General features: G+C 42.3%; 1 protein-coding gene across 8 annotated transcripts in view; it reads right to left on the bottom strand.

The window, feature by feature from the left end:
* Positions 1–6346: 6346 nt before the first annotated feature.
* The window catches only part of LOC147027960 (retinoic acid receptor beta-like), a 184073-nt gene continuing 170519 nt past the window's right edge, over positions 6347–19900 (bottom strand). For all 8 annotated transcript variants that reach the window (XM_085877846.1, XM_085877841.1, XM_085877844.1 and 5 more), the window contains 3 exons: positions 17378–17582; positions 8338–8496; positions 6347–8205 (listed from right to left, as the gene is read on the bottom strand). In XM_085877846.1, the coding sequence (XP_085733972.1) occupies positions 7970–8205; positions 8338–8496; positions 17378–17582 (600 nt within the window). In that variant the 3' untranslated portion in view covers positions 6347–7969. The remainder of the gene's footprint in view (positions 8206–8337; positions 8497–17377; positions 17583–19900) is intronic.

The following is a 19900-nucleotide window of genomic DNA, read 5'->3' as shown; positions in this document are numbered from 1 at the left end:
TTTAAAGACTAATCTCTGTATCTGTCATAAACAACATCTATGTGAACACGTGACACCCCTAACTGCAGGACAGATCTAGTGAAGGTATCTGCCAAATCACCAAATGTCCTGGCACCAATTGGCTTGCCAATGGAAACAACCCATGGCTGTCCATCTATCAAGAGACAAGCAGATCTACCCTGCAGCTGAATCGTCAGTATGTCAGCCAGCATCGATTTGTTTCCTGTTCTCAAATTGCCATTCGTCTCGGCAACTGGTACAGGTATGAGTTTGTGCTTTTGGATGTTGCTAAGATCAACATTATGTCCAGCTGCATCGGATGTTACAAAACGTTGCAGAACATTTCTGTCAGCCTTGAGAATTGTTTTCTTCTCCTTCTCACCAGTATGTTGTACCACTTCATTAAGTGTATCAAATGTTGGAGCATTGTTCCTCTTTATTGGATAGTGTATGGAACAATTTCCTGGTGCCCCAGATTGTCCCAGAAGCTTATCCTCACAAACTCATCCAGTTGATGCCAACCATTGTTTCTGGCATCCAGCAAGGATTCTTGAATTTTCACAGTGGCAAGGTCGTTTGTGGCAGATTAGTTGGATGTTGGAGTTGGACGTATATCGGATTTGAATACCTGGAAGCGTTGCAGTATATATATATATATATATATATATATATAACAGTGATTGTACATCTGATTTATTCCTCTGTTGTCTGCTAGCTTTCACTTCATTGTGACTAGTTACGCCACTCGGTCGATGTGATACATTTCACGAGTATCTGCTGCAATCTACGACCTCAGATTGTAGGAAAGAGCCCATCGACTTAGTGCACAGTCTTTGTTATTCTGACTATTCCCCCTCCTCACTTTCCTGTGCCATTGAGCCATTCAACAAAGTCTCAATTATTTTTTAGCTGAAACTGTGTGGGAGGAGTCGTGAGACATTTCGGAGATATGGATCACCGGAGTGTAGAAAATAGGTCATGATTGTCCAATCAAAAGTTAGTCATAGATAATGTCAGTCTGTACCAGTGTGCTAAGTCGGAGCGAAATCTGTCAAGTATTCTTGAAGATAAGGACTGAGGTCAGTCGTGCGTTGAGAAGTAGGTCACTGCTCCGGGGCTCACAAGGACCCGATGAAGATTTTGAAATCGGCAGCACAGTCCACACCACCCGTGCAGTCATTCATCAGTTTCAATTTTCTAGTTCAAATTGTGTCGGAGGAGTTACAAGACAGACAGACGTACGCACGTAGTGACGTACAGATGGCACGGTGTCATATTATTCCGGGCTTTTCTTCAAAACTAATGGGGATAACGAAGGAGTATTGTCATCCAAAACATGTGTTTCTTAGTTCTGTTTTTATCTTTAAAAAATCTGAAAAGCCCTTATACATACTGATATGTTTTTGGCCACCATTTTGTTTTTGCTCGTTTTGGTAGCCAAAAACTAAAAATTCAGCTTGCTAACTTCTTTTTTTTTAGATTCAGCATAAAAACATTAGGTCAGAAAGTCATGTTACCAACTTCTCCTAAAAATGCCCCTTAACGTTTCTTTCTGCAATACGACCAAGTGTGGGGATTCATTGAAAAAGAAGAACCACTGCTTTAGCATCCTCAGATGCAGAGGGCTGGCGAGGCAGTTATCAATTCCGGAGAGAGGCCGAATCCTGCATGGGTCACCACTCCAATCTTTGAATATCTCATTCTTCCCAATAAGCTGGTATTCATTTTGCCGATCCCAGAAGGATGACAGGCTAAGTCATCCCACCTGGTGTTATCTCACGGCACGACAGGAGCTCAAACTCAGGATCCTAAGATCCTAAGCCAGCCATCTTAACAATTAACCCTTCATTAATTGATGCTAGCTTCCAAATACCCCATCACCTGGTGACTTCTGGGGATGGACCGGCCCTGAGGAATGGAAACTACTGCGCCTCTGACTATGAATATCTGTTGTAGCTGCAAGAGAAGAAGAAGGCACATTGCGAATATGTGAAAGCATCTTTTCAGGATATGTGGAGGATGCTGTGAAGCTGCAGCTCTTATGAGCATTATTCTGACGAGCAGTAACACAGTTGTCTACAATTTTATTACACTGTTATACGGTTATGTTTGATGTGCTAGTATTGCGAAGAATGTAATCCATGCTTATTACTACAACAAAGCAGAAGCACTGCACAATTTATTAGTGCATACAAGTATGCTTCATGACATGGTCTTGGAAACCCATCTGGTCTGGTTTCTCATCCTCTCTCCTGTTCTCAACCCATTATGGTTCCAAAAACCCATACCTTGTTAACTTCCCCAAGTTGTAGGTTCATGCTCACCTTCATTCTTTCATCTTCTTATTTCACGTGTGGAATCATCTTCCCAGTTGTGCCATCTCAAGCTTTTCTCTGCAGTATTTCAAGAGACCCATAACTGTCCTAAATATTTTCTACTCTTGTTGACCATTTGCTTTTCTTTCTGCTGAATGCTCTCTGCAGATCTGGATAAAATCACAAGCTGGTCCAACACATTGAGCATGTCTTTCAACCCTGACAAATCTCACATTCTCACTACGTGTTTCCGAAAGGACCACCTGGAACCCCACCCCACCCCCCCCCCCCATCTACGTTCTCAACAATCCTCTTGAAGAAGTCCTTTCATTCAAGCTTCTGGGTCTATCTGCCATGATCTTTCTTCGGGAAAGCCACATCCCCTCCTAACTTTCCTGTGCCATTGAGCCATTCAAAAAAATTTCAATTTTTTTTAGCTGAAACTGTGTGGGAGGAGTTGTGAGACATGATCTTATGATCATGATGAGAGTTGTGCAAAGTCCTTTCTTGGCACACCTGAGTTTCTGACCACATACAAAGCATTCGACCGCAGCTTGATGGAGTAATGCTCTCCCCTCTGGGCTGGTGCTCGCACCTGTCACCTTTCTTAGCTTCATGCTGTGAAAACCAAGGCTTTCTGTCTTCTACCGTCTCCTCTCTAGCCTCGCCCACCCTGCTCTGTCTGAGATATTTCCCCTCCATATTTTCTCAGGGTGCTCAAGGTCCCCCAGCTACCCCCTTCTTGTAAAAGTACCAAAATGAAGAATACCTGCTCACCTTCATTCTTTCATTCCTCTTTTTCCCCCACCTTTGGAACAAACTCCCACACTCTCTTCAATCCCACTCTTCCTTCCAGGTCTTCTAAACAACTGTTCACCACCATCTCTTATCTTCCCCAATACAAAATCACGATCTTTTCTACCCCCGTTAATCCACCCCAAACCCACCTCCTCCAAATTTGCTGCTTTCCTTCCTGAAAGTCCCTGTCGTGTCCATCGTGTTTACCCTGTGTACCCCGCACCATCTCTCTCCCTTCCCCAGATCTCCTCATGTCTCTGTTCCCCACTGTTTTTTTCCTTCCCTCTCCCACTCCTCTTGTCTCCTGCTCCCCTTGTTGTACGTTATGTGTGTTAGCTCTCATACGAGCCTTGACAGTGTATACAAAAAAACAAAAGACGCTCTTCTTTGTACATGTTGTTCTCTACAAGTTCATGGAAGACCAAGGTGTTGGAAGGTATGAAGTGACAGCAGGGCAGTGGGAAGACTGTTGAACACATCCCTCCCCTACCATCCCTCCTCCACACTTGCATACATGACATGTCGATCTGTTGTTGCAACATGCAGCTTTTATAAAATTCGTCTTAAAGTTTTCTAAGTAAAATACTAAGATTTTAAAATAGTTTTTGTTACAACGCTTGCCAATAACCAAACATAATGCAGGACTTTCAAAATGATGTAATCCACCCAAGAATGCTCGGTGCGCATTTGCAGAAACCTTAAGATGTAGAGATCTTTTGGGCATGTGAACTGATATTGTGTATGCACGATAAGGATTGTTACTTAAAATGGCTCACAAGGCTTATTAAAGAAGATGAAAACAAGTAGAGGTACATTAAAAGTACACTGCCCCCGTGGCAAATAAATATATAACAAATCCTACAGCGCACAACATTGTCTCGCCGCCTTCGGCACCCAGTGATGCCCCTGTGCAGCACAGGGAGATGGGATTGGGAGGGAGCAATGTCCAATAATTGATTGATTAATTGCATAATTCAAATAAGTAAATAATAATCGTAAAATAATTTCTTAATCCACTGGCTAACAGCATACCGAAACCACCACTGTTTCATCCGAATCTGTAACTTTTTTAAATTTAAGTAATTCATCGAAAAACTGAATAATTAATAAATTAATTCCATCCATCCTTTGGGACCATACTCTGTGCAGAGCGTTGGTGCTGCCTAAGCATTCTCCTTGGCTATTGGGCACAATCCTGGATGGGTCGCCGCTCCGACACAGGATACCAGCAAGCTGGCACTCATTTTGCTGACCTCGGAAGGATGACAGGCAAAGTCAACCCCACCTGGTATTAATTCAACAGATGAGGGGGATTTGAACTCAGGATTCTAGAATCCCAAGCCCACCACCCGAACCATTAAGCTAACATCAGGCATAATCAATGAATTGTTTAATCAATAAATCAAAAAAAACCTTTATAGCAAAATCATTGTTCACTGTCGTGTCCAAATATCAGCTTCCTTGCTCAAAAGGTGCCTGGGATATTGCCCAGATGCGAAAGAAAATAAATAAGTTATAAATATGTCGATAACACTTAAGTAATTAATTGATTAATCAAAAAATAAACCAATGTCACCCGCAGAGTGACCCGTATCTTGCCAAAAGGTGACCACGTGTGACTTCTTTAAGGTCACACTGAGGTGAACAGAGCTGCTATCCACCAGGAGCAACTCCTTGAGGAATATCTGCCTACGAGAGATTCCGATGAGAATCGTTCTAGAGTAACCATGAAAAATATGCTTTTGCCTCATAACGTCACCAAATGACGTCATAATGTCTCAAGCTTCACATATCTAGAAAGTACTCATCGAGGTGCTCAATTTGAGGTACTACACGATATGGTTCCTAAAACTTGAAAATTTGACCTTGGGGTCAAATATGTTTGACCTCAGGCGCTAACCATGAAGGTCAAGGCCAATCGCCACCAAAAATTAATCAGCTGAGCGCCAGACCATGAACTATATTCCCATGAAGTTTGAAGACGATCCGATCAAAATTACTCAAAAAATAAGGGTTTTGTCGACTTCCCTGATTTGCGCCAAAGTGAGCTTGACCTTTGACCTTGACCTTCAAAATTTTATGTGCTGAAAGGGACCTCTATAGGCCTCTGATATGCGAAGTTACAAAAATTTCCAATGATAACTGTGCTCTGCAGAATTTTTTATACGTGATTACAGACAAACAAACAAACAAACAAACAAAAAAAAACAAACAAAAAAAACATACAAGCTGATTAACATATCTTGCAAAAACTTCGGTTTGGCAAGATAATAAAAAATATCGTTTTTGCCAAAGCACATTCTCACTTTGGTCTCCAAATTTCAGCTTCCGAGCTCAGAGGATGGCTGAGATATCGCCCGGACAAACAAACAAGAAAACGGAGTGAAAACTGAGTACTCCCTTCCTTGGGCACCTGGGAATGACATCATGCATCGTCTGGAAGTGGAGCTGGGAAGGAACGGTTTTTCTGAACACAGATGGGCAGGTCATATCTTGGGCTTGTAAATACACAGGGTAACTTTAAAAATCAACTCAAGATTCTATTTTCTAATAATCGTGTTTGGGGCAGGGGGAGCTCCGGGTGCTTTGAGGACTCTTATAAATATCCTTTGTTTAGTTCCAAGGTCACAAGAAATTATACTACATTTTTGTATCTCTTACTAAAAGAACTGTGTGTGTGTGTGTGTGTGTGTGTGTGTGCGTGTGTGTGTGTGTGTGTGTGTGTGTGTGTGTGTGTGTGTGTGTGTGTGTGTGTGTGTGTGCGTGCGTGCGTGCGCATGCTGCCGCTCGCTTGTATTAACAGGAAATGATAGGAACTCAACACCTTTCATCCACGACTATTTCTCATATTTCTGTAACTTTCCGTTCGTCTGATTTGCATTCAGGAACACAACAATTATGGTTAACCATTTTGAAATTGCCAATCTTTTGCATCAATGATGAAAATTATGTTAAAAATAACGATGTGAATCAGATTTTGTGCTTGCAACGGCAGGTTAAAAGCGCCTGGTGAGCAGAACCAAGTCACTGAAAACACACGTAGTGCATGCACAAAACGCCTCGTTAGCATTCATCCGTCATTTCCAAATTCCCATTCTGGTCGAAACATCTGTGACACCATCACCAATCTGTAAAATCCTTAGGTGGAAGTTTCTCATCATCACGAGGGTTGGGTAAATTGGCAAACAACGTCTCTTTAATTAAGGAATCAGAAAGTGATAAAAAGAGGGAAGTAATTTTGGATTACCCCTTTATTTATCACAAGTCAGATTTACAAGCTTATTACAAAGAGCACCGACGTGCCCTCTAGGGACTCATACCCCGTACTGAGACCCTGGAGGCACGTGGCACTCCTGGACAGCAGCGACTTTCAGCTTCAGTGATAACGCGACGAAGTGCTTACAAACACACCCTGTGAGCAGACCAGAGCGAGGCTGTAAGAGCCTCATTTAACGCAATTATGTGAAGGTTGTGGAAGTCACGGGCACATGGCGGCTGCACTCTCGTCCAACACCAAGGGCTTGCTGGATCTCTTCTGGATGGATCCCCCAGCATACATCCAGCGAAAAGCATTTTTATGCAAATGGCAACATTTTTGGCTCACCAGCCTCTTCCTCTGAACCTCCATTTTTTGTTGAAGAACAAACTTGAACAGAACATAAGCCTTTGGAAAAAGGAAAAAAAAAAATTGAACAGGGCAAAGTAAAATATGTAAACGTTGGTGAAACAAGGTGAGGTGTTTCCAGGTTGTGAGCAATATTTTGGCACGATTTAAGCCACGACGCAATGCCGTGATCACAACTTGATGGTCCAGTTGAAAGTGGGACGAGGTTAGTAAGAATGACAAGATATGAGTTCAAGAAACATTTTCGCTTTACATTTCTATGAAGAAATGCAGAATGAATATCAGAGAACTCCACACCGGTTTGTGAAGGCCAGGAGTGGACTGTGAAGCACTCGACCTCAAATATGTGTTTGGCCACCTGACCGACCCTTCCTTTATACTCTGGAATAGGAATCGACCTTTGTAAGAGACGAGATCATTATAACCAAATTAAAAGGCGATCATTGTTTGTCACTTGGACTTGCCATTAATGTTGCAAAGAGAAAAATCAAAATGACTCCTTTACAGCTCGGCGCATTTGTAAAAGTACATGTTTTGGCAAACCCCTCACCAACCCCCCACCCCTCCAAAAAAAAAAAAGCATGCCAAATGATATCAAATACAGCAATAAAAAAGGGTCAATTGTACAAGGAACAATAGTATTGACCTCAAAAGGTCGCACCTTCATCTGAAACGCTAACCTGTTGACATTTTAGGATTTGGTGATGTCCCAGCCTGCATTTTTTCTGAGCATGGCCAGTGGCACATCTTTCCTTCCACATGCTAGATCCAAAATAGTGCACCTTTTGACACTATGGCAGACCCTGATATCACGTCGATTTTATAACTTTACAAATATCCCCATTGTCCAAATCAATGGTGTAGATTGCCTCAAAATCATACAAATTGCCTGGAGGTGTATTGTGCACAAGGAAGTGGCAGTTACCTGCCAATAAGCAACATACTACAAAATGTTTCTGTCCAAAAGAAAAATAAACAACTACAAGTTCTTTAAAAATGATATCCAATGGTAGGTCTTGAACCGCACTGCAGACATCTGTCATGGTGAAGAATTTCATGACTGCGAAGCTTCCATCCAGTATTCGACAGAATCCTTACGACAGAATTCGACAGAATTCGACAGAAGCAATGTTTCCAGGTCTGACTTTTGACCTCAAACTCTGATGCCCCATTCCAGACCTATAACCAAGGAACGTAGCTTGGAATCCAAATGGAATGCAAGTCGATTGGTTCAAAATGGTGGGGCGAGCGGGGCAATGGGAACACAGCCTCCGATCCCCTGTGCCTTGCTGCCCTCCGCCGGCCTCGGAGGGAAGGTAGCATCAGCTGTGGATGTGTGTGCAATGTTCGTCTTGCACGGTGATGGTGTGGTGGTCTCTACCTCATCAGAGTTCTCAAGCATCTCTTGGATAAGTGGTGGCATTGAACCAGGCAATTCCATCTTCAGTGTTATAACGCGCTCTGAGCCTGTGGACATCAAAAATGAGAGGGAGGGACCAATCATTCATAAACTTAAGGAACTTCAGTTTCTCAAATATAAAACACTCAAACCCATCCTCTGTTCCATCCTCAATTGAATCAAAATTTGACTGGCCTAACCTTTTGCGCTTATTCCACGCAGGTCCGTGATTTTCATGAGAATCTTGGGGAACATGTGTGGCTTGTCCGGTCGACGGCGACGTGCATAAACCTTTAGTGCCTCAAGCAGGGGCTCCTGCAACTGCTCCACCTTCTCAGGCTCCTCCAGGTCCTGCCGGTCTGTGGACAAAGTGGAGCTCTGTGACATACCCAACCTCACACTTGGTTGAAAAGCACAGTAGCTGTTGCATTTGTTGATAAGCAATCATTTGGCACTTGTGCATTTGCGTGTTTTTGGTGGAAAACATGCAAGCAATTTAAGAAGATATATATATATATATATATATATATATATATATATATATATATATATATATATATATATATATATATATATATATATATATATATATATATATCTTTGGCCTCGTGTCATTGGTTACCCTTCGTATCTGAAGAATTATGCTGTTTACCTAAAACATGTGAATTACCTGATCAATTAGTTGATAGTGCAGAATCTGCTGCCCAAACAACAAACACTCTAACATAGTAAGCTGTGTAACCTGAGTCAAGGAACCTCCAAGAAGACTAAACGACATGCTACCTGCGGTGCAGATAGGGAATAATTGAGATTTACTAAGGGTGCTGGTGATAACTCGCCGACTCTTCGTGAAGGACACGGTGAGATATTTAATGATCACTGCCAATGACCAGTGCTGGCAAATGAGTCCTCCAGCTCAAGATTCATCAGATGGATGGTGCATGCGTTGATGCCTCAACCTACATGTGAAACACCAGTGGAGGGGGGGGGGTTATAACTTTATAGCTCGGTCCAGTGGGTCGGTATTCAAACCCAGGCTAGACAGCTTAGAGGTGAGAGGAGCACAAGTGCAGGAAGTATCCAGCAAAAAGCTACCAAACTAATGTTTTTTTAAGTTATATATTTGGTCATAGCCAATAAGAACCTGTCTGAAGGTTTTGGTTTGCAATTTTGGAAAGCTGTTATAATTTCATACGCATTTGGCGACTACCCATGCACTGGCCAACTTAGTGTTACAAGTTGAAATTTAAAACATGTATTCACAATCAATGTGACATAATTGTGAAGTTCTACATCGATTGATTAAGCAGTTCCAGAGAAAACATTATTTAATATTTTCTTCAATCCAATATGGCTGCCAAACCATGGAACTGATCAATTATTCCTCAACAAACTTGAACATTCATGAATTGGGGAACATGAATGGGAACATTTGTGTGGTTTCCCCTTGATCTGTCAAGATTTTTTTATCGGTTTTAGGGTAAATCAATATGGCTGCCAAACCATGTGACCTATGACATCATATGCGTAAACCTTTTGTTCCTCATGAATAGGCAGTCATACGTGTAAAGTTTCACCTCAATCTGTTCAGTCACTTCAGATAAGAAGATTTTTGAAGGTTAAAAAACAATATGGCTGCTGAATCACGTGACTGATGACGTCACCTGACATGCAAATCCTCTTCAAATTTCAAATCAATGGGATGAAAATTGAGGATTTTACAAATACCACATTAGTTGTTGACCTTGGGCCTATGTTGACCTTTTAGTCAATGTTGACCTCAAAAATAATTGGTTGTTTGAATTCAATGACCTGAAATATAAATCCTCTTCAAATTTCAAGTCAATCGGATAAAAATTGAGGATTTTAAAAATCACATCGAAGTTGTTGACCTTTTGACCTCAAAAACAATAGGCTTCTTCCATCTGACAAACTCTACCATGTGGTGAAGTTTTGTGAAGATCGGTTTAAAATTGAGACATGTGGGCGATAAACAGACGTACATACAGACAAGCCGGTAGGCGGACATGGGTAGTCGATCAAGTCGGATTTAGTCGTTTTTCAGCCGTTACTAGCCAACAAAAGCGTCCATAGCAACGGTTCTTTCTCACACATAACTTGGACATACCATGAAGCTTACATACCAGTTTCATGTATATCTGACTCATAGTCTCTGAGATATAACCAACTTTGTTTTTTTTTATTGTTTTCGACCAGGGTTCATTCAAAGTCTATCTTCTCCGAAAGTTTTCATAGAATCCGGCTGGAAATTTTTGACAATTTGGCTGAATGTACTGCCCACAGTCACTCGTGGCCCGATTTTTGATTTTCGAAAAAATAAATTTTTGAGATTTTTTTTTGAAAATTTCAAAGGTCCATTGCTCGGCAACGGATGGGTCCATAGCAACGGTTCTCATTTGCACACAACTAGGTCATGGTATGAACCTTCCAACCAAGTTTCATTGAAATCGTCACTGTATTGACGGAGCACTGGACCGAAAAGACATACATACATACACACAAGCCGGTAGGCAGACATGGGTAGTCGATCAAGTCGAATTTAGTCGTTTTTCAGCCGTTACGAGCAAACAAAAGCGTCCATAGCAACGGTTCTTTCTCACACATAACGAGGGCATACCATGAACCTTACATACCAGTTTCATGTATATCTGACTCATAGTCTCTGAGATATAACGAACTTCGTTTTTTTATTGTTTTCATCCAGGGTTCATTCAAAGTCTATCTTCTCCAACAGTTTTCATAGGATCCGGCTGGAAATTTTTGACAATATGGCTGAATGTACTGCCCACAGTCGCTCTGGCCCGATTTTTGATTTTCAAAAAAAATACATTTTTGAGATTTTTTTGAAAATTTCAAAGGTCCGTTACTAGGTAACGGATGGGTCCATAGCAACGGTTCTCATTTGCACACAACTAGGTCATGGTATGAACCTTCCAACCAAATTTCATTGAAATCGCCACTGTATTGACGGAGCACTGGACCGAAAAGACATACATACATACACACAAGCCGGTAGGCAGACATGGGTAGTCGATCAAGTCGAATTTAGTCGTTTTCAGCCGTTATGAGCAAACAAAAGCGTCCATAGCAACGGTTCTTTCTCACACATAACGAGGGCATACCATGAACCTTACATACCAGTTTCATGTATATCTGACTCATAGTCTCTGAGATATAACGAACTTCGTTTTTTTATTGTTTTCATCCAGGGTTCATTCAAAGTCTATCTTCTCCAACAGTTTTCATAGGATCCGGCTGGAAATTTTTGACAATATGGCTGAATGTACTGCCCACAGTCGCTCTGGCCCGATTTTTGATTTTCAAAAAAAATACATTCTTGAGATTTTTTTGAAAATTTCAAAGGTCCGTTACTAGGTAACGGATGGGTTCATAGCAACGGTTCTCATTTGCACACAACTAAGTCATGGTATGAACCTACCAACCAAGTTTCATCGAAATCGCCATTATATTAACGGAGCACTGGACCGAAGAGACATACATACAGACAGACAAGCCGGTAGGCAGACATGGGTAGTCGACTACCCAATAGAACCTGATGCGATGAGCCCGTTCGATGGGGAATGACCTGAGGATTAAGCACAATAAAATTTATGATTCCAGCTTCAAGGGTTAATGCTGCAGATTGTTTTTTCGTTAAAATACCCCCACTTTTAGAGGTTTTTCGGCCGTTGCTCGGAAACGGAGGGGTCCATAGCAACGGTTTTTTCTCACACATAACTAGGACATACCATGAACCTTACATACCAGTTTCATGTATATCTGACTCATAGTCTCTGAGATATAATGAACTTCGTTTTTTTATTGTTTTCGACCAGGGTTCATTCAAAGTCTATCTTCTCTGACAGCTTTCATAGGATCCGGCTGGAAATTTTTGACAATATGGCTGAATGTACTGCCCACAGTCACTCGTGGCACGATTTTTGAGTTTCGAAAAAATAATTTTTTTATGATTTTTCAAAAATTTCAAAGTCCCGTTGCTAGGCAACGGTGGTGTCCATAGCAACGGTTCTCATTTGCACACAAGTAGGTCATGGTATGAACCTACCAACTAGGTTTCATCGAAATCGCCATTGTATTTACTGAAATCGCCATTTTAAATACTGATAATAAGGGTAGAACAAATCTCAAAAAATTTTTTTTTCCGACAAGATCGACTACCCAACAAACATATCGACGGAAATACTGATAATAAGGGTAGATAGATTGACTACCCAACAGACAAACATATCTCCGGAAATACTGATAATAAGGGTAGATAGATTGACTACCCAACATATCGACAGAAATACTGATAATAAGGGTAGACTAGATCGACTACCCAACAAGCCGGAAGGCGACATGGGTGGTCGCGACATAATTGCATACTCGTCATACAGTTTTTGACGGATTGGGCTGAAAATATTTGACAAGGAGGTTGATTATAGCGCGCATAAAAGCCTGGAAGCCGATTTTTGATTTTCGAAAAAATAATTTTTTCAGGATTTTTCAAAAATTTCAAAGTCCCGTTGCTAGGCAACGGTGGTGTCCATAGCAACATTGCTCAAAACCATAGAACTAGATCCTGCTATGAACCTACCTGTCAAGTTTCATCAAAATCGGTTGACTCCTCTGGCCTCCAGAGCTATCCATTACAAACAAACACACATACAAGCCGGGAGGCGACATGGGTGGTCGCTACATAATTGCATACAAGTCATACAGTTTTTGACGGAACGGGCTGAATTTTTTTTACAAAGAGGTTGATTTTCGTGTGCATAAAACCGTGGAAGCCGATTATTGATTTTCGAAAAAATAATTTTTTTAGGATTTATCATATTTTTCAAAGTCCCGTTGCTTGGCAACGGTGGTGTCCATAGAAAAAGTCCTCAAAAGCATAGAACTAGATCCTGGTATGAACCTACCTGTCAAGTTTCATCAAAATCGGTTGAATCCTCTGGCCTCCAGACCTGTCCATTACATACAGACATACAAACAAACATACATACAGACAGATGGAAAAAGTGAAAATAAGGGTACTCTAGCGACCACCCAACAAACATACATTACAAACAAACATACATACATACAATATACAGACAGGTGGAAAAAGTGAAAATAAGGGTACTCTGGCGACCACCCAACAAGCCGGGAGGCGACATGGGTGGTCGCTACATAATTGCATACAAGTCATACAGTTTTTGACGGAACGGGCTGAAAATTTTTGACAAAGAGGTTGATTATAATGCGCATAAAAGCCTGGAAGCCGATTCTTGATTTTCGACAAAAAAATAATTTTTTTAGGATTTTTCATATTTTTCAAATTCCCGTTGCTTGGCAACGGTGGTGTCCATAGCAAAAGTCCTCAAAAGCATAGAACTAGATCCTGGTATGAACCTACCTGTCAATTTTCATTAAAATCGGTTGAATCCTCTGGCCTCCAGACCTGTCCATTACATACATACATACAAACAAACATACATATAGACAGACGGAAAAAGTGAAAATAAGGGTACTCTCGCGACCACCCAACAAACATACATACAAACATACATACAGAGACGGAAAAAGTGAAAATAAGGGGACTCGAGCGACCACCCTATAAGGGTACTCTCGCGACCACCCAACAAGCCGGTAGGCGACATGGGTGGTCGCGACATAATTGCATACTAGTCATTGTTTTTGACGGATCGGGCTGAAATTTTTTGACAAAGAGGTTGATTATAGTGCGCATAAAAGGCTGGAAGCCGATTTTTGATTTTCGAAAAAATAAATTTTGGATTATTCAAAAATTTCAAAGTCCTGTTGCCAGGCAACGCTGGTGTCCATAGCAACGGTGCTCAAAAGCATAGAACTAGGTCCTGGTATGAACCTACCTGTCAAGTTTCATCAAAATTGATTGACTCCTCTGGCCTCCAGAGCTGTCCATTACATACAAACATACAGACAGACGGAAAAAGTGAAAATAAGGGTACTCCAGCGACCACCCAACAAGCCGGGAGGCGACTTGGGTGGTCGCTACATAATTGCATACTAGTCATACAGTTTTTGACGGATCGGCTGAAGTATTTTGACAAAGAGGTTGATTATAGTGCGCATAAAAGCCTGGAAGCCGATTTTTGATTTTCAAAAAGATTAATTTTGGATTTTTCAAAAATTTCAAAGTCCCATTGTTCGGCAATGGTGGTGTCCATAACAACGGTGCTCAAAAGCATAGAACTAGATCCTGGTATGAACCTACCTGTCAAGTTTCTTCAAAATCGGTTGACTCCTCTGGCCTTCAGAGCTGTCCATTACATACAAACATACAAACAAACAAAAAATAAACCAATGTCACCCGCAGGGTGACCCGTATCTTGCCAAAAGGTGACCATGTGTGACTTCTTTAAGGTCACACTGAGGTGAACAGAGCTGCTATCCACCAAGAGCGACTCCTTGAGGAATATCTGCCTATGAGAGATTCCGATGAGAATCGTTCTACAGAGTAACCATGAAAAATATGCGTTTGCCTCATAACGTCACCAAATGACGTCATAATGTCTCAAGCTTGACATATCTAGAAAGCACTCATCGAGGTGTTCAATTTGAGGTACTACACGATATGGTTCCTAAAACTTGAAAATTTGACGTTGGGGTCAAATATGTTTGACCTTAGGCGCTAACCATGAAGGTCAAGGCCAATCGCCACCAAAAACTAATCAGTTGAGCACCAGACTATATACTACATTCCCATAAAGTTTGGAGACGATTAGATTAAAATTACTCAAAAAATAAGGGTTTCGTCGACTCCCATGATTTGCCACAAAGTGACCTTGTCCTTTGACCTTGACCTTCAAAATTTTATGCGCTGAAAGGGATCTCTATAGGCCTCTGATGTGCGAAGTTACAAAAATTTCCAATGATAACTGTGCTCTGCAGAGTGATTTATACGTGATTACAGACAAAAAAAACCCAAAAAACATATGAAGGTCAAGGCCAATCGCCACCAAAAATTAATCAGCTGAGCGCCAGACCATAAACTATATTCCCATGAAGTTTGAAGACAATCCGATCAAAATTACTCAAAAAATAAGGGTTTCGTCGACTTCCCTGATTTGCGACAAAGTGAGCGTGACCTTTGACCTTGACCTTCAAAATTTTGTGCGCTGAAAGGGACCCTCTATAGGCCTCTGATATGCGAAGTTACAAAAATTTCCAATGATAACTGTGCTCTGCAGAATTTTTTATATGTGATTACAGACAAACAAAAAAAAAAAAACAAAAAAAAAAACATACAAGCTGACTAACATATCTTGCAAAAACTTCGTTTTGGCAAGATAATAAACATACATATAAACATACAGACAGATGGAAAAAGTGAAAACAAGGGTACTCAAGCGACCACCTAACATACAAACATACATATAAACATAGACAGACGGAAAAAGTGAAAATAAGGGTACTCCAGCGACCACCCAACATACAAACATACAAATGTAAAGACAGATGGAAAAAAGTGAAAATAAGGGTACTCTAGTGACCACCCAACATACAAACATACATATGAACATAGACAGACGGAAAAAGTGAAAATAAGGGTACTCAAGCGACCACCCAACATAGAAACATACATATGAACATAGACAGACGGAAAAAGTGAAAATAAGGGTACTCCAGCGACCACCCAATAACAAAATCGACTGACCAATACAGTTGAAAAATGTTCTATTTTGCGAGTTAACAGACAGACAGACAAACCTACAAGCCGGTAGGCGACGGGTGGTCGCTATATAATTGCATACTAGTCATACAGTTTTTGACGGATCGGGCTGAAATTTTTTGACAAAGAGGTTGATTATAGTGCGCATAAAAGCGCGGAAGCCGATTTTTGATTTTCGAAAAAAAAATATATAAATATTTTTCGGATTTTTCATATTTTTCAAAGTCCCGTTGCTAGGCAACGGTGGTGTCCATAGCAACGGTGCTCAAAAGCATACAACTAGATCCTGGTATGAACCTACCAGTCAAGTTTCATCAAAATCAGTTGACTCCTCAGGCCTCCAGAGCTGTCCATTACAAACATACAGACGGAAAACCTGAGATTAACGGTAGTCTAGCGACCGCCCAACAAACAAACGGACCCAAATGCAATACCGTCTTCTCTGGTGAGGGTAATAACAGCTGCTTCTTTTATCAGCTGATGAAGACCTCACAAAGTATTCTGAGATCTGGAACGTGACGTTTGACTCGCAAGTTAAACGTTAAATTGAATCATTACTCTCCAGAAAGATTTCCTTGCAAACCCTCAGATCTTCTGCGACAAATCTCTCAAGGTGCAATGATTTAAAAACACCTGATCATCGACTGGTTCGGCCTGTTGTTTGCCTAACAGTGAAGGTGCTTGGCATAGGTTCCTAGGGTCGTGAGTTCAAGCCCCTGTTGAGCTGTTGAATTAACACCAGGTAGGGTTGACTCATCCTGTCATCTTTCCGAGGTTGGCAAAATGAGTACCAGTGTACTGGTAACAGGGGCATTGCATCATTGCAACCACAGGCTGCATCAGAATAAATAAATGGATTGGTGTTGGTGTTGTGATCCTGCTCCAGACAAACCACATCTGCAAGATGATTACCATTGTAAAGAGGCTAGCTGAACCTTCCTCACCTTCCTCATTCCCTTCAGGAATCTACCCTTCAGACCCAACATGACACTCACATTCCAGGAGCAGATCTTCATGAGGATGTAATTTCCACCCACCTCTACTGTGTTTGTCCAGTTCCACCTCTCCATTCCATCATACTGTCATCCCCCAAACTCACCAACATACTCTACCATCACTGATTGTTCCAGTCAATATGCACTTGTTCTATCACTTTATTTATTTATTTTTTTAACCTTCTATTACTTTATTGTTTAGCTCTAGGCCGCAGCATCTGTATTGAAATAAATGAACAGAACATGACCGAACAATCAGAGTGTGGTTCACAGGTATGAGATCAATCCATTTTTGTTCCATTTAAATTCACAATTACCTATCTCGTTTCCAGTCCAAATGATGAATCATATATGTGCCAAACTTTCACAAATCATTTTTTATTTCTTGTTGCCCTCCTTGCCTCTCGTCCAGCTCTTCTATTAGCTCCAACCATAATTTTAGGGGGGTGGGGGGATGGGAAATCATGTTAGTAAATTTTTTTTATAAAATAAACCTTAGAGAATCCCAAAATAAATCCCAAAACTTACCGCCTGTGATGAGGCAGATGGCACAGAGGAGACCAGCCTCGGTATCATCCATAGCGAGTGGGAGAAGTTGGCCAGCGAAGGTAAACACGAGGTCGGTGAGTGGGCCAAATCCTGCGTTGTGCATTTGTGTCCGGTTCAGTGTGAGGCCATCCGAAAATGTCATGGTATCGTGCTCGGGCGTGTACCGCAAACATATTCGCAGTATCTAGGGGAATGAACATGAAAGCCATGGTGGAACCTTCAATAGGAGCTGAACAAGTTAAACCATTCTTCTCCCCTTCTCCCCCCCCTCCCCCAAGACAAATACATTATAAGATGGGATTGAAACAGGCTTCATGATTCAGAAGTTTTCTTCCTACCAACCAGACATTTTATTCCTTAGTGATTTGAACCCACAACCTCAACACACAAACTGCATACCATTTGTCGGATAACTAACTCCCTCACCGACAGGAGTGTGATCCTTTACCATTCAAACTGTTTGGCTGAACTTCGGGGGACCGTGGCAGTAATTTTGACTACAACTACACACCACCCCTCAAATCCCCCAACCAAATCCTATAATCGTGACACATGGCATCATATCCTCTGCCTCCTACTCTTCTGGTACCCCCATCGCCCACCACACCCCCTTCCCTGATACATAGTACAAATGGACACCACAACTGGGCAAGCATTCCCATGCTAGTTTGCTGGAGCGGGCATTTACTCAACAAGTCCCTGGTGGTTGGAAATGGGACCGCCTGATAAATTCCCACAGTGGTGTTTCGCACGCTGCAGTGCCCCCTGCGGACCGCACACCAGAATGGCATGTTTAGTCGGACTCAACTGACCTCCAATCAAATTTAGAGTCGGACAGCTCTGAGGAAAACACACAACAAACGTAACCATTGTGCCCACAAGTCTTAATTCATTGAGCCGGACGGTAGGAAAAGGCCCGTGAGAACAATCATGTGTCGAGAAGCTTTTGAGGCTGTTCTTCCCAATGTGAGTGGTTTGTCCTTATGCTGGAAAAAAAAACATTTTCGAAAGCTCCACTTGAGAAGAACAATCTTTTGGAAAAAAATGGAACTACTGTATATGAGGAAGGGGGAGGGGGGGAGAGGAGAGAGAGGGAGACAGAGATAGGGAGGACAGAGAGACAGAGAAAGAGAAGAGAAGAGAAGAGAAGAGAAGAGAAGAGAAGAGAAGAGAAGAGAAGAGAAGAGAAGAGAAGAGAAGAGAAGAGAGAAGAGAAGAGAAGAAAGAGAGAGACGAGAGAGAGAGAGAAAGAGAAAGAGAGAGAGAGAGAGAGAGAGGGAGAGGGAGAGGGAGAGGGAGAGGGAGAGGGAGAGGGAGAGGGAGAGGGAGAGGGAGAGGGAGAGAGAGAGAGAGAGAGAGAGAGAGAGAGAGAGAGAGAGAGAGAGAGAGAGAGAGAGAGTGAGAGAGAGAGAGAGAGAGAGAGAGAGAGAGAGAGAGAGAGAGAGAGAGAGAGAGAGAGAGAGAGAGAGAGAGAGAGACAGAGAGACAGAGAGACAGAGAGACAGAGAGACAGAGAGACAGAGAGACAGAAGAGAAGAGAAGAGAAGAGAAGAGAGAGAAAGAAAGAAAGAGAGAGACGAGAGAGAGAGGGAGAGGGAGAGGGAGAGGGAGAGGGAGAGGGAGAGGGAGAGGGAGAGGGAGAGGGAGAGGGAGAGGGAGAGGGAGAGGGAGAGGGAGAGGGAGAGGGAGAGAGAGAGAGAGAGAGAGAGAGAGAGAGAGAGAGAGAGAGAGAGAGAGAGAGAGAGAGAGAGAGAGAGAGAGAGAGAGAGAGAGAGAGAGAGAGAGAGAGAGAGAGAGAGAGAGAGAGAGAGAGAGAGAGAGAGAGAGAGAGAGAGAGAGAGAGAGAGACAGAGACACAGAGAGAGAGAGAGAGAGAGAGAGAGAGAGAGAGAGAGAGAGAGAGAGAGAGAGAGAGAGAGAGAGAGACAGAGACAGAGACAGAGACAGAGACAGAGACAGAGACAGAGACAGAGACAGAGACAGAGACAGAGACAGAGAGACAGAGAGACAGAGAGACAGAGACAGTTGAATCACATTGGCTACCGATCTTTTTGGCCTGCGGTGTTGAGTTAGCACAGTGACCGTACCGCAGGTTGGGTGGGTGAGGGGTACAGCATCCCGTGGGTGTGTTGGCCCCTTCACATCGGCTGGCCAAGCGGAAATGCCAGCAATGGCTCAAGCGAGGGTGGATGAAGCACATTCAAGGCCCGAAGAGTGCCTCGTACCACATCGGCAGAGTCGCTGTGCAATGAACCCCTCACCCTCACCTCTTTTCGCTTGTTAGTTGTCGGTTTGTTCCTTTTCTGCTTCGTCCCTGCTTCCCCCTTCCCCCATCTTGCTGTGTTTAATTCAGCTTGTGTGCAGCCTGCTCAACACCAGGTACCCTTCTCTGACACCCCTTGATGTCACTCTCACTCTAACTTATACTCTGCTGTTGGTGTTGCCTCATTTCCAATCTGTTCCCTTCTATTCTGCTCGAGATATTTCATGAGCCTCGATCAT

This window comes from Eptatretus burgeri, chromosome 4 (genome assembly GCF_056783735.1).
Source record: "Eptatretus burgeri isolate ZD-2024b chromosome 4, Ebu_testis_v1, whole genome shotgun sequence".
NCBI lineage: Eukaryota > Metazoa > Chordata > Myxini > Myxiniformes > Myxinidae > Eptatretus > Eptatretus burgeri.
Note: the sequence above shows the minus strand (reverse complement) of the source record. Positions and strands in the feature narration are given on the sequence as shown.